Genomic DNA, 15,463 nt, shown 5'->3' on the forward strand with positions numbered 1-15,463 from the left:
GGTAGTGAAACCAGTAGTCTTGCATGGATAACTAGCAGAGACCACAATGAGTAGAAAGGAGTTGGGCTTTATCGGTAGTCATTTTTATGGAAGCAGATTGTCAGGTCTTTCTCCTGCAGAGCCATTGGGTGGGTTTGAACTACCAACTTCTTGGTTAGCAGCTGAGTGCTTAACCGTTTGCACCACTAAGGCTCCTGGTTGTAGTATTACTTAAAAAAAAAAAAAAAATCCATTGCCATAGAGCCATTTCCCACCCACAGCAACCCTCCAGGACAGACTAGAACTGCTCCATAGGATTTCCAGGGCTGTGTACCACATCTTTCTCCTGTGGAGCGGGTGGTAGATTTGAACCACTGACCTTTTTGGTTAGCAGTCGAATGCTTAACTACTGTGCCTCCAGGGATCCTATTAACCTGTTGCCATCAAGTTGATTCCAACTCACAGTGACCCTATAGGACAGAGGAGAACTGTCCTGTAGGGTTTCCAAGGAGCACCTGATGGATTTGAACTGCAGACGTTTTGGTTAGCAGCCCTAGTTCTTAACCACTATGTCACCAGGACTCCCATTAAAAAACCAAAAAAATACACCATTGCTGTCAAGTCGATTCTGACTCGTAGGACTCCCGTTAAGAAAAGTTAAATCACTGACTGCATCATTGGTGTGGCTCTTGCCTGTACCTGTCAGTTTCCCAGTCTAGAGAGCCCCCAGATTCCTAGCGTCCTGTTGCTTAAGACAACATAAATATTGTCAGGAGCATTATGAGCACAGTCTTGCTTCTGCTACTAAAGTTGACGTGAATCCAGATTCTTAAACCTCTGCATTCCATTCTCCAGCGTCTTGATGAATAATGTTTGCTTATTTTGGTTTAAATGTGAGTTTGGAGAGCTCTTCTAATAAAGAAATTATTTCCTTTGGGGGGCGGTATCTGGAGGTGATAGGAGGGCAAGAAGCTCAAACCTTCCAAAGTTCTGAGAAATCACTTCAATTTAAAAGCATAGGAACTGACCCTACCCTGTCTTGGACAACATAATTCATGCGTGAATTTGGTTTGGGGTATCTGGTGTCTCCCCTCAACCCATGAAGGGTACCCACTCCATCTGGGTTTGCTGTTCCTAGGTGGTAACACAAACTCTAAAATGTTTTTCTTTCTTCCTCTGATTCAAATCAGGAGCTGTGTTCTAGTCTTTCAGAGCCCTATATCAACAAATTGGACGAATGATTCTGCTCTAAATTCAGAAAACCACAGATTTATTGGTTTAGTCCTTCTCCTCATTCACTCATTCATCAAGAATTTATTGAATACCCACTGTGTATCAGGCATTGTGCTAGGTGCAGGAGTTACAGAGATGAATATGATATAATCCCTGATCTAAGGAACAAAATTTCATGGTGGATACAAGCACTGCACCAAGTGGCCGCTGTCTGACATAGCGGATGTTATTCTAGGTGTGATACAAGACACAATGGGAACACAGATGAGGAAGCTGATCTTTTGCTTGGTGTAGGGGGTTAAGAATTCTCATTTGAATGTGGACTTAAAGAATTAGAGTCGGCAGGTAGGGCAGAGGTAATAGTAACCTTTGCAGAGACAGGCACAAAAGGACGCCATACATGAAAAATCAGGGCTACTGTTCAGTTGGTGTTATTTAGTACAGCCAAACTGGTGCTCATACAAGAAGTGCTCACCGTGATTAGTTGTTGCCCTACTTCAGAAGTAGTTAATAATGTTGAGTATCACCCTAGGAATATGACAGATTGCCAGGAACATGGGAATTATTTATGAGGAAAATAAGAAAGGTGAGAAAGGGGGGTGGGAAGAATCTGATTAAGATTCAGGTAAGGAATTAGCAGGTCGTGAAATTTTATTTACTCCTTCATCCATTCATTCATTCTCTAGAGTCAGAGATACCAAGCAAAAGGTTATACCAAGAATGTAATCAAGAAACAACTATTTCAGCCAATGTAGTGTTAATAGAGATGGAAAGGAGGGCCCAGATGTGAAAGATATTTTTAAAGAAGTCAGTGTGGCTTTGGTGACTGTCTATGGGGAATGCAAGAAACAGACAAATGAAATAGAATCTGAGTTTTCCATAATGGGTAATGGAGTGTCCTGGATGTGCTCAATAAAGGCTTTTTGAATTGAATTGAATGTTGAAGGCAATTTTCTAATACTTTTCTCTAAAGGCAAAATTATGACAGAATTCCAGTTCTGTGGCATCAGGGACAGATTGTGGATCAGATGAAGCCCCTTGTGCCCAATGCGCTGACACTGTAGGCTTCTTCCACCAATATACTGTCTGTACAGCAGACATTAAAGACTACAGCCTTCTGTATGGATTACACCTGAACACTAAAGAAAATAAATTTCTTACAATGGGACCAATAAGCAACATCATGATAAGCGGAGAAGAGATTGAAGTTATCCAGGATTCCATTTTACTTGGATCCACAGTCAATGCCCATGGAAGCAGCAGTCAGGAAATCAAATGACTTGTTGCATTGGGCAAATTGGCTGCAAAAGATCTCTTTATAGTGTTAAAAAGCAAAGATGTCATTTTGAGGTCTAAGGTGTGGCTAACCCAAGCCATGGTATTTTCAATCACTTCATATGCATGTGAAAGCTGGGCAATGAATAAGTAAGATCAGAGAAGAATTGATGCCTTTGAATTATGGTGTTGGCGAAGAATATTGAATATACCATGGACTGCCAAAAGAATGAACAAAACTTGGAAGAAGTACAGCCAGAAAGCTCCTTAGAAGCAAGGATGGTGACACTTTGTCTCACATACTTTGAATATGTTACCAGGAGAGACTAGACCCTAGAGAAGGATATTATGCTTGGTAAAGTAGAAGGTCAGTGAAAGAGAGAAAGACCCTCAACGAGATGGATTGATACCATGGCTGCAACAGTAGGCTCAAACACAGAAATGATTACGAGGATGGCACAAGACTGGACAGTGTTTTGCTCTGTTGTACATGGAGTCGCTATGAGTCTGAACAGACTCAACAGCATCTAAAAACAACAACAAAGTGGACATTATAAATTGAGTCAGCTTATGAAGCTGCCTCGATGGAGGAATCAGGGGCTAATGGCTCCACCTGAGAAGGACCTGTAGATGAATGTGAATGGCTTTGTAGACTGAACTACACATTACAATTCACCTTATCTGGAAAAGATATGTTAGAGACACATAGGCAAGGTTTTTCCTAGCTACATAGCTTGTGCTGTCTTAGTAGTACACAGTCCAAAATAACACCAAGTAGCCAAAAGATAAAAAAAAAAACAAAAAACTATAATAAGCTCAGATTATGGTTAAAAAAGCAAGAGAAAGACTGGTATTCAAGGAACATGAAGCCTAAGTCAGATTTGAAAGCTTGTGCTGTGAGACTTCTTGTAGATATTTCTTTCAAATTTTGATTCATTTCATCAACCTTTGTCATGAATTTCGGTCTATTCAATAGGTGGATAGATTCCTTAGTAAATGAGTCATTACAGAAGTTGTGATTACTAGGTAGGAAGGGCCTTGATAGTCAAGCAACTCTGCTAGAATGGCTTGTAATTCATTTTGACGCAATGAAAAGAGCACTGAGCTAAGAAAACAATTCCAGGCCTGCCATTTATGAGTCACATGTCTATGAACAAATCCCTTAAACGCTCAAAGTCTCAAATTTCTCATCTGTGAAATGGGAATAATAATTGCTTACTCACATACTTCAGAGGCCTGTGGTGAAGATCAAAGGAGATTATCAGCATGGCAAATGCTGTTTAACCTGTAAAGCTCAGTCAGTTTGCAGTGTTGCTACTAGTGAATCGGCCATGTAGATGGAACAGTTAAAGAACCTGTGGAGCCACCACCTCAAATGATGTTAATGAGGGTAATGATGCTCGTAGGGTAAATGGCTCCAGGGGCAATGTAATATGTTTGTACCCTCTCTTTCCCTTGTTCGGGTGCAAGCTAGAGATTGTAAGATGCCACCAACTTGGGCTGTTGCCTTGTGTGATATCCCTGGATTTTATTTGCAGATAGCTGACCAACTTGTAGTCAGAGATGATCTTTTTGAAGCAAAGACCCTTTGTTCCTGATTGTGGATCCAAGTAGTTCAAGGATTGTAATCAAGCGGTAAAATAACCATTCCTGCATCTTAGTAGCTAAATGATTTGCAGCAGCAGTTTTGTTCTTGCTCTGCTTGTGTTTTTTTTCCTAAACGTGCATGTATATATTCTTAAAGCATGGACGAAATAATGTGAGAGTATTTTTCTATTAATTTAAAGCAAATATACTTTTATTGGTGCCCTGGTGACACAGTGGCTAATAGCTCAGCTGCTAACCAAAAGTTTGGCAGTTTGAATCCATCAGCTGCTCCTTGGAAACCCTATAGGGCAAATCTACTCTGTCTTATAGGGTCTCTATGAGTCGGAATCAACTGGACAGCAATGGGTTTTTTTTTTTTTTTTGGTTTATACTTTTATTATAGACATTGAAAAGCCATACTCACAAACGGTGTGCATTTAAAAAAAAATTTACCTGCCCCAAACCAAAAATCCTTTGCTGTCGAGTCGATTCGATTCCGACTCATAGTGACCCTATAGGACAGGGTAGAACTGCCCCATAGGGTTTCCAAGGAGTGGCTGGTGGATTTGAACTACCTATCTGCCAGTTTCCCATTATTTCTAGTTCAGGCTTATCATAAGAATGGCTAATATACTAGGGGAAAGTTCTTTATTCTAAGCAGTCTGTTTCCCTGCACCCCAGGTGGATAAAGTGTGCGAGGATTTGTGAATACACTCTCCATTCTCACTGACAGATGTTCTCCACTGACCCCTTTTTATTTTCCACAGCAGCTTAAAGTGGTCTTAATTTGTATAAAATTCTTTATCAACTTTCCACTTTTCAATATATCATGGATGAATCGACTTGACGGCAGTGCGTTTTTTTTTTTTTTAGTCTTATGTATTATAATATTTGTGGAAATAACAGGAAGAAATGTGTGGGAATAGAGGCATCTTATAAATTTAGATTTTGGTACAAGAGATAAAAGTTTAGCTTTATTATTACCACTGTTAAACTCTTGGAAATCTCCATCTTCACAGCTATAAAGGAGGGAGGTTACAGGTTACCTATTAGCATGGTTGTGGTGAGAATGTCAGATGTGGTGATATGTCTAAAAGAATTTTTTGAACCTTTAAAGAACTATGCAATTGATGTTATTGTTATAATAAACACAGTATTGACGTTTTTAAATTTGGAAGCCAATATAATAATGTCCATTTCCTAAAACGAAAATTAAAAGACTTTTCTGCTCTTCATTCTTCATCTTCTTTTTGTAGAAATACTGCTTTCTTATCTACATGGAGATTAAGATTCTTTAGATACTGGTAATAAAATAAGCACATCAGTAGAGTTTTGAAGGAAGGTTATAAAAATGTAATTCTTATTTAGTTACTTAGTTTTAATACATGTCAAGCACTGAAGATGTGATGAGAAGGAGCCTGCTAAAACTGATGTCTCTACTTGACTGTTTTTATAACTGAGTAGCATATTTCTATTTATGAGACCATTTGAAATATTATAGGTGTTTTTGGTGATGTTGTACAGTTCTTCAAAGGAAATATGTATTTATACCATGCTTTATACATTTGGGTAAAAATGTATAAATAAAATAAAAATGTGTAAAAAAGTAACAATACTTTCAAAATACTGATGGGAAAATGAGTCACAATAAATATGTTGGATTCTCAAGATAAAAGATGTACAATTCTCAGAGTTACAGTATTTTGTCTATAAAAATAGTGCTATTGGGATACACTGTTTTAGTAAGAAACTCATTAAGTTTAACTTTAAAAGCTTCTTCTTCCTTTTTTTTTTTAACTTTGACATTCCAGTAAACTGTTAGGAAAATGTCCTTTCAATTACTTTTCTTCTGCCTAAGTATCTAGAAGTGGGAGTACATTCAAATGAAAAGCAGAAAGTCCCTTAAATTCCTTTCAAGAAATTCATCTTGTTAGTACCACTTCTAGAAAAGTCATAACTATGGCTGCTCTGACTTTTGGCTGGGACAAGATTGCAAAAGACTTCAAGAAGAAATGAAAATTTTGACGGGAATTTTCTGTCACACCTTAGTTTATGGGTTGTTTGTTACTTTTTTAGTCCATGAAGTTATTATCTCTAGAAGGAAATCTTTCACAATGATAGCTTAAAATATCATGTAATGAGATACTTACAATAAAAAAAGATTTTTAATTTCCAAAATAATGATAATAATAGCAAACAAATTATACTAAATAGTAAAGTAATTATAATTATGTAAAGTGCTTTCCAGCTCATAGATTCCTTCCAGACCTGTTATTTTGGTGTTCCCAAGATTCCTGTGATATAAACAAGACTGATAAATTTGCTCATTCCTAAATGAAGACTTAGAGACCTGGGAAGTTCATGTGATGGTCTCAAAGACACATGGTTGAACTGTGGCTGTGCTGAGACTCATGGCCAGGTCTCTATGTTGACTTGACATAACCTATATCTTGTTGTTAGCTACTGTCAAGTTGCCCCACTCTAGGCGACCCATGCACAATGGAGGAAAATGCTACCCAGTCCTGTGCTGTTCCCATCATTAGATGTAGTCTTGCAGATCGGACCGTGGTGATCCATAGGGATTTCATTGGCTGATTTTTGGGAGTAGATGCCAGGCCTCTCTTCCTAGTTTATCTTAATCTGGACATCCTGCTGAAACCTGTTTAGCAGCATAACAGCGTACAAGGTTCTACTGACAGACAGCGGCTGCACATGACTGGGAATCCAACCTGGGTCTCCCGCGTGGAAGGCTACCACTTAACCACCGATGTCTCCAATCTGTATTTTACACATTGTATTTTTCTCACATTCTAGGTTTCTCCTGGACCAGCTGAACAAAGGCTGTGAACCTTCATCCTAGCCCACAGAGAGCCCTTCTCTTGATTCCCATGATGAGCTCGCCAGTGCAGCCTGGTCAGTCTGCTTGCTTTTTAAACTCTTAACAGACTTTATGTGAAATATGTTGTTTTGTGTTGCTTCATACCAAACAATGTAGGTCATGAAAAGACTTTTTTTTTTCTGATGAAGATTGGTTGATATAATGAATTTTGTATTCTATGTCTAATCTTCTGTTAATTAGCCCAGTTTGCTTTTTGGGCAACTCATTTCATTTGTGTTATCTGAGTACTAGACTTTAATTCTTTTGCTTCTAATGTAGCATTCAGATTTAATTTTTTGAAGTTATAAATATTTATTAAATGTGAAATAGACATCTAATTCACACCCACAGTCTTTCTGACCTAATGCGTGTCTGTGTGCTTTTCAGTTGTGCCTGGAGCTTTGGAAGTCAGGCCGTGGATTGACTGCCTGAATTTCTTCCACACACAGGAAGGACACTTGCCTCCTCACTTTTCTTTGCCACCATTCCTGTTTCCTATATACATATTTAATTATAATTTCAACACCTGGTTCCTCCAAATACAGAGTGATGTGTGTGGCTCATGTAGTGCTGTGATCAGCACAGCCACCACTCATTCCTCCAGGAACAAGGTGTCACTTTTGGAACAAGCAGAAGCCAAGTCTTGAGAATGATGGAATTGGGTCAGATCCCACATGTGAATGCATAGACAAAGTTTAGAAGAGTTGTCTGCTTAGATCATTACAACAGCATTTCTTTCTATATATTCCTTGGAATTGGGTCAGATCCCACATGTGAATGCATAGACAAAGTTTAGAAGAGTTGTCTGCTTAGATCATTACAACAGCATTTCTTTCTATATATTCCTTAAAAAAAAAAAAAACTTTTAGCATGCTGATGCCCAACTTTCTAGGTTTTGTATTCAGGGTTTATAATGGGAGAACTTTTGCCACGATTTTCACTCCAAGGAGTGCCACAACCAGAGTAACTATTCTGGAATTCTACTTCCTCATCACCCTTTCTTCCTCATCCCCAGTAGGCCACTGATTGGTATCATGAATTTGAAACTGGAAATTATTGAAAAGTGTAACTGTGATTCTGTGTGATGTAATCAAAATTTCCAAGAGTCCCTAGTTACAACCCTGATTTGTAATTGGCACCATGTTATACAGGAAAAACAGGTGAAAGTTTTGGAGGCCTCTTATTCCTGAGCCCCTACAGTCCAGTGGTTCTCAAACTTTAGCACTGCTTGGAGGGCTTATTCAAACATGGATGGATGGGCCCCATCCCTGGAGATTTTGATTCATCAGGACTGGAGTAGGGCTCAAGATTTACAATTTTTACAAGTTTCTTCAGGTGATGCTACTGTTGCTTGTGGAATACATTTTGGGAACCACTGGTCTAGCCTCCTATATACCTGTTCATCCCTGCGCCTTCCCAGAAAGCACTGTTGTGAGCTGCATTGCCCATCGTAATTATAGTATAACATTATTATCCTTTCTGTTGAGGTGAAATTAAAGTCAGGTTCGTATTTTGTATACATATTTAAATGTCTCAATGGAATAATTTAAGAGAAGCATTTAATTTAGAACCATCAAGTCAAAAATTTTTTTTTCTCTTGATAGAATGTGTTGGACTCATTAGAACACACACTAAAAGCAATAGGAACAAATAGGTCATTAAGTACAGAAATGGCAGTAAACTCCCTCCACCTCTGGAACTTACTGTCTAGAATTTACATAGAGGTTTGTCATCAATTCTCAAGAGTAGAAACTACACTTTTTATATATTTAAAAAACTAGTCCATGTCTCTTTATTCTCCACACATCCCTCTCCATCCTTTTAAGTAAACAGTTTATTTACATCCCACTTTAACTTCACAGGAGAGTAACTGGGCAGATTGATTAATGGGGAAAATAAAATTTATGACGGTGTCAACAACTGTATCCAAATGAAACATTTGATAAAGTGTTTCTACCTTGATATGTAATCTTGAAATGTACACAAAATACAGATAGAGATACCACCAAGGCTAGTGAAAGATGGAACGACACAGGAACAGTTTGAATCCAAATTATAATCAAACTCACTTTATAAAACTTAATAACTTTTAAGCAGTGAAAGTATAGCAATATTATGGTTTACCCACTGCTGTTGAGTTGATTCCAACTCATAGTGACCCTATAGGACAGAGTAGAACTGCCCCATAGAGTTTCCAAGGAGCGCCTGGTGGATTTGAACTTGCCGACCTTTTGTTTAGCAGCCGTAGCTGTTAACCACTTCACCACAGGGTTTCCATATCATTGTCTGTATGGTCTTTATTTAACATCTTTCTAACCTATATGGGCTTGGACCAGCTTGTTTTGGATGAAAACACATAATCCCGTTAGAACACTGTTATAAGTGGTTAGATTCAGGGCTTTGAACTGGTTTGCTCCAGTTCATTCCTTTTGGAACCCCTGCTGAGAATTTGCATTTCCATCCCAGATCTACTGTATCAGAATCTTCATTTTAACAAGATCCCTGGGTGATTCTTACGTATACTAAATTTTGAGAACCACTGCTCTACTAGCATTAGTGTCACCTAGAAACTTGTTAGAAACCCAAATTCACAGCAGGAGTTCAAACAGCATGAAACAGTTTTGAAGCCCTGGTTAGATTCTAAGAGTGGTCCATCAAAGCCTATTTAAAGGCAACTAGCTTGCAGATTTGCAAATGTTGCATATTTACAATGAAATGAGTACAGAAATATTTTGACAACATTAGTAGTTGAAAAAGAGAAACAATACAGTGTAATATGAAATATTTTTAAGTGTTACATGCTTAAGGGAAAGTGGGCCAAATGGGGGAATATAAATGAGAGAAATTTTGTGGTGATACTAAAAGTGAACTGTGGGCATCTTAGGGAGCCTCTCAGGTTGGTCTCTGATACCAGTATATCTAATTTCATTTTAAAAGTAATGTTTTTTTCTGGGGAGTTGGCATAGGGTACTTCTCTTATTTTCTCATCTTATGTGTGGAACAAGAGGATAAAAGGTGAGTTATTTATTTATTTAACTGCATTAGATAACGCGGGGGTGCTACAGTGGGCTCAAGCATAACAACGATTGTGAGGATGCCGCAGGACGGGGCACTGTTTCATTCTCTTGTGCATTGGGTCGCTATGAGTCGGAACTGACTCGACAGCACCTAGCAACAACAACAACAGCATTAGAGGTAGAGTATTTTGGGCAAGAAAGCTGTAGAAATGGTGCCTATGTAAGGACCAGATGGTCAGGGGTAAAATTTACTGAACTCTGTGAAGTAAAAGAAAAGGAAGACAGGTGCACGCATGTACCCAGTTCTTCCTGAAGGGAAAGACGTAGAGGTGATGAAAGATTTAGGGTTAAATAGGAGTCTTATTGTCCACATAGATTGTCAGCATAGATTGTTAGTTGTGTAGAAAATGATACTTGATAGCACCTGTGTCAAGGTGCAGATAAAGAAGGAAAGGGTAGTATGTATAGTTCAGCTGCCTATACTCAAGATGATAACAACTTTTAGCATTTTTTAAAGTCAGAGTTTCTATATGTTTATACATATTTTTAATATATGTGGTGGTCAAATCAATTAGATTCTTTAAAAAAGAAAGATAAAGTAAAATAATACCAAATGCTTTGATTAATTCTACATATACCTAATACTGGATCACAACTGGTAACATCTGGCAATTAAAGTCTGCCCTCCCCCCCAGAATATTGATTATGTAATATGAAAATGTCCTTTGAAGCTATTATTTGATGAGGAAGTACTGGCCAGTCATGAGAATTTCTTGGTTAGGAGAAGGGAAAAAGTGCATGGTAAAGGAGACCACCTCTGAATGAAGCTTATTTGACTTTAAAAAAACCCATTTCTGTCGAGTCGATTCCAGCTCCTAATGACCCTATAGGACAGGGTAGAACTACTCCATAGGGTTTCCAGGGAGCACCTGGTGGATCAGAACTGCCCCCCTTTTGGTTAGCAGTCAAATGCTTAACCACTGTGCCACCTGGGCCCCTATTTGACTTTAGGTGCATAAAATTTCTTTGAGTACTTTTTTTTACATGTAAATAATTCTGCCCTGTTGAGAACAGCAGTATATGGATGTTTCAGTTGACTCTGGGAAGTTTTTATGAATGAAATATAAATTGAGGAGCCATAGCAAAAGGGCTAGGTTGATGGGAGGCTCATCTATTTATTTCAAGTAACAAACTGTGATCAGAGAGCTGAAATGCACTTTGCATTTATAAAGGGAGATGTGCTCGCCACAAACATAAAAACACTCTTCTGCTCTTATTAATCTGTATGTTATGGTGCTGTGTGTATTCTATTGGCAGGGAAATAACCTGATCATTTGACTTAGAAAAAGAGTTTTTTCCTACATCTCCCTTTTTTTTTTTTTTAAAGTATCTGAAAAGAGAATGAAATTGTTCTTAAATGCAATCACCATCCAATTATTTTGCTTTTGTTCCACAAATGGTTCTAGGAAGTTATTATACACTAGAAGGAAAAGCAGACTCATTCCAGTTACAGAAATTTTTAATAGAGTTTCAGACAGTAATTATGTTTGTCTTGAAAACTGGTTCTAGGATAGTGTGAATTCTTATTTTCTCAGTGTATCAACATCATGCTCAGAGAAGTTCTCCATCCATATTCAACTATAGTTGATATCAAGTACAAGATATTATTGCCTTGATCATTTAATCAGTAAAACAATTGTCGTTAGTTGCCTTTGAGTCAATTCTGACTCATGGCAACCCGCTTTATGCAGAGTAGAACTGCTCTGTATCGTTTTTGAGGCTGTGACCTTTCGGAAGGAGATTTCCAGGGCTGAAAAAAAAAAAAATTTTTTTTTTTTTCTTCAGAGGTGCCTCTGGGTGGGTTTGAACCACCAACCTTTTGGCTAGTAGTTGAATGCTTAACTGTTGCAGCATTGGTTGTTATATATAGAATTTATTGGTTTTTATTTTAATCCTTTGATGCAATAATGTTCTAAGTTAGAGCACTGGGTACTGCCTATGCACTGAGGGGCCTAAATGAAGGGAAGGCAATCTGAATAAAATTGGCAACTAGCTGCTGCAGTTGAGGCATTCATTTGTTTCTTCACTGATTTGTTCAAACTTACTAAACATTTATTTTGTGCCAGTTATTGTATTACCCAATAGGGACACAGAGAGTACTGAAATATAACTTTACATTATGGTCGGTATCCATTAGTGAGAGAGACAGAAATGTAAATCGTTTTGGTCCATTCCATGTGTTAAGCGTTTTAATAAATATAAGAGAAATTCATTTCTTTTGTATGCTATTCAATTTTTATCATTTAAATTTTATTTAATGTATTTTACTTTTATTAGGATTGCCAAATCTCAGAAAGAAAGACTTTAGGGCTCATCTAATCTAGCATTTTCCAAACATCCCAGACCATAAAAATCACCTGGGATATTTGCTAAAAATACAGATTCCCAGACCCAGCTCCTGAAGAGTCTTATACCATAGATCTAGAAGGTACTAGATAACATAATGAATAGTGTTCTTCACTGTTACTTGGCAAAATACAAAAATGTTATTTTAATCTGTCTACAGTACTAGTGTTTTTCATTTTGAGGCTGTATTGTTGTTGTGTGCTGTCAAGTTGATGTGCGATTATAAAACTAAAAATACATCATTAAATCCTAGCTCAGTGTAGGTATTTCTCCTATAAAATAATGCTGTTGAAACCTAGAGGAGGTCATAAATTTGTGGGGACAATTCTACTGGCTTACATGTATTCTGTTCTATCTAGGCCATCCTGGTTTTTTGTGGAGGTGAAGCAAAGAGATTCTTATAGGTGGAGTATATTTTTTTTCCTCAAAAAGAAGTTTGAACCTACTTTAACCCATAATTGATTTTTAGTATGGCCCCAAGATTATAGGAAATATGACCTGAGGCCGAAGTTTTTTTTTTTTGATCATCAAATGTATTTTTATGTATTAATATGTAATTTTTTTATAGTACTTTAGATAAAGGTTTACAGAGCAAAAAAAAAAATAAATAAATAACATTGGTTAATAATCCCACAACATGTCAACACTCTCCCTTCTCAACTTTGGGGTCCCTATTACCAGCTTTCCTGTCACCCCCTGCCTTCTAGTCCTTGTCCCTGGGCGGGTGTGCCCCTTTAGTCTCGTTTTGTTTTATGGGCCCGTCCAATCTTTGGCTGAAGGGTGAACCTCAGGAGTGACTTCATTACTGAGCTGAAGGGGTGCTCCAGTCTCTGTATCAGGCCAGCAAGTCTGGAGCCTGAACATTTTTTAAAAATGGTAATAGATTGGACTGCCTCAGCCTTAAAATCATCCCAGCGTGACCTTTATCAATTGTGAGAAAAGGACATTGTGTTTGGTAAAGCAGAGAGATGGTCAGTGAAAACAAGGGAAATCTCAGTGAGATAGATTGACACAATAGTCACAAACAGTGAACTCAAACATACCAATGACCATGAAGATGGTTTAGGACTGGGCAGTGTTTCATTCTGTTATATATAAGGTCGCCATGAAGCTAAGCTGAAATGACAGCAACTAACAACAACGAACAACAAATTTCAGGATGTAATTTTGATGAGATTTCATCCAAAGGAATCTTCCAAGCACAGAACACAATGTCTAAGATGTCCCCTGGAGTTGTGCAGTGCTATGGCCGTCTGCAGCCTCTAGATGAGTTTGGAACGTAGAGTTGTCATAGCTCTGTTGCAAAGCCCTGTGTATAAAGGTAATTCATCTTCCTTTTCTTCACCATTGTGGGAACACTTATTACAACTACTTCATGCATATGAAATAAGAGGACCGACCAAGCTATGTATACAAACTAAAAGTTCGTGGCGAAAATCTTATATTCTATGCATTTTTTTTTTTTCTCATTGGCAAATCTTAGGCAAAAATCAGTTAAGGGTTTTCTCTTCATACCCCTGTTTTGCCAAACAGCTGAATTCTCTTATAGAGATGTAGAATAGGTCTAACTAATGATCCTAAAGTTCTTTGAAATATAAATTGTTATGGAAATGCTAAGTAGTATAAACAATTTGAGGGCAAACATTAATAAAAGCTTCACTGCAAGCATTTTTAAAGAGGACTAATAAAAACTTCACAGTTCAGTTAACACCGCACAACGTTGGGTTTTCTAGAAGTGTATGGGACCCAGAAGGCCTGCCCCTGTTTTTAAAATTTACAGACTCTTTAATGATTCACCGCTTTTACTCCAGTGCATTACCCACTGTGGTGCCATTTAGTCATTAAGTAGGAAACTAAAACCAGGACAGAGCTACAAACAAATATCATAATGTCCAAGTGGGTATTTTTTCTTTAGTTGGTTCACAGTATGTTATCATAAAAAATGAGTGTTAAATGAAATGAAGTCATAGGACAAATCCAGTAGGTTATGGCTTCCTTAGATGAGTATGATCGGTTGACTTTTTAATGAAATACAGATCAAATCCCATTACATTAAGCTCTATATAACTAAAATATTTTCAAGCCTGCAGCCAATTATTTATTTAAAGTCGTATTCAAGAGATATTTTCCAAGATAAATAAATTAGTCCCTTGAAGTTTGTTGTAACGGAATTCAGACACACGGCAGAGTATTAATGGATAACACTGCATGTTCAGTTTTTTATGTATAGTTTTGGTTAGATCTTTTTTTTTTTTTTTTGCTACTTTAACTTCCCAGTTAAGTGATTCATTCTTTGCTGTTGTTAAGTTTAAACTTCTCAATGATATTCAAGTTTGAAACATAAACCAGAGAGAAAGAACATTTAATTCATGTTCCAATTCCTGAGAATGCTTTAAGAGTGAGGCACAAGTGTTCTGGTTAAATTCCTTTTGCACATTTATTTATCCTTACATTTGCTTTTCACAATTAATTTTGGTGGGTAACTCAGTTCACATACTTCTTACTTTGTTCATTATGGTAACACTACAAACAAATCCCATAATGTAGTTCACACAGAAGCTTATTTCTTGCTCACGTAAAGACTAAAAAGCTTTTCCATAGTGGTGGGCTGTTCTTTTTCTAGTGGCCATTCAGGGACCCAGACAGCTTTCAAATTCGTGGCTTCTATTCCTTCAACTCAGGTTCTACATGCTCATCTACAACAAGACAGTGGAAGGGAAATGGAACAGGTGGGTTGTGTGTGGGAAGTTTTCCATAGGCACATCACTTCTGTTCACATTTCATTTGCTAGAATTTAGTCAGATGGCCATGAAGCTAGGAAATGTACTCTGGAAGTAGTCCGGGAAGAGAAGGAGACAGGTGTGATGAACAGCTGGCCAGTCTCCGCCATGTTTGTCTTGAATATTTATATGTAAGAGTGCAGATATATCTGTGCATAGGAGGTAAACTATTTCATAATTACTCTTGACCAATTATTAAAGAGTTAAGTTCCTTCAAAGAGATAGAAACATGTTAACATCAGGGAAAATCAGCTTGCCTACGTTTCCTAAGAGTTGCCTGTCTTTATGAATTATGCTAAATATTGAAG

The 15,463-nt window shown here is 37.6% G+C and overlaps 1 protein-coding gene across 6 annotated transcripts in view; it reads left to right on the top strand.

The window, feature by feature from the left end:
• Positions 1-15,463, top strand: part of HDAC9 (histone deacetylase 9) — a 1,063,574-nt gene that overhangs the window by 100,858 nt on the left and 947,253 nt on the right. For all 6 annotated transcript variants that reach the window (XM_049893259.1, XM_049893260.1, XM_049893263.1 and 3 more), the window contains exon 2: positions 6,889-6,987. In XM_049893259.1, coding sequence (XP_049749216.1) covers positions 6,963-6,987 — 25 coding nt within the window. In that variant the 5' untranslated portion in view covers positions 6,889-6,962. The remainder of the gene's footprint in view (positions 1-6,888; positions 6,988-15,463) is intronic.

This window comes from Elephas maximus, chromosome 8, assembly GCF_024166365.1.
Source record: "Elephas maximus indicus isolate mEleMax1 chromosome 8, mEleMax1 primary haplotype, whole genome shotgun sequence".
Classification (NCBI taxonomy): domain Eukaryota; kingdom Metazoa; phylum Chordata; class Mammalia; order Proboscidea; family Elephantidae; genus Elephas; species Elephas maximus.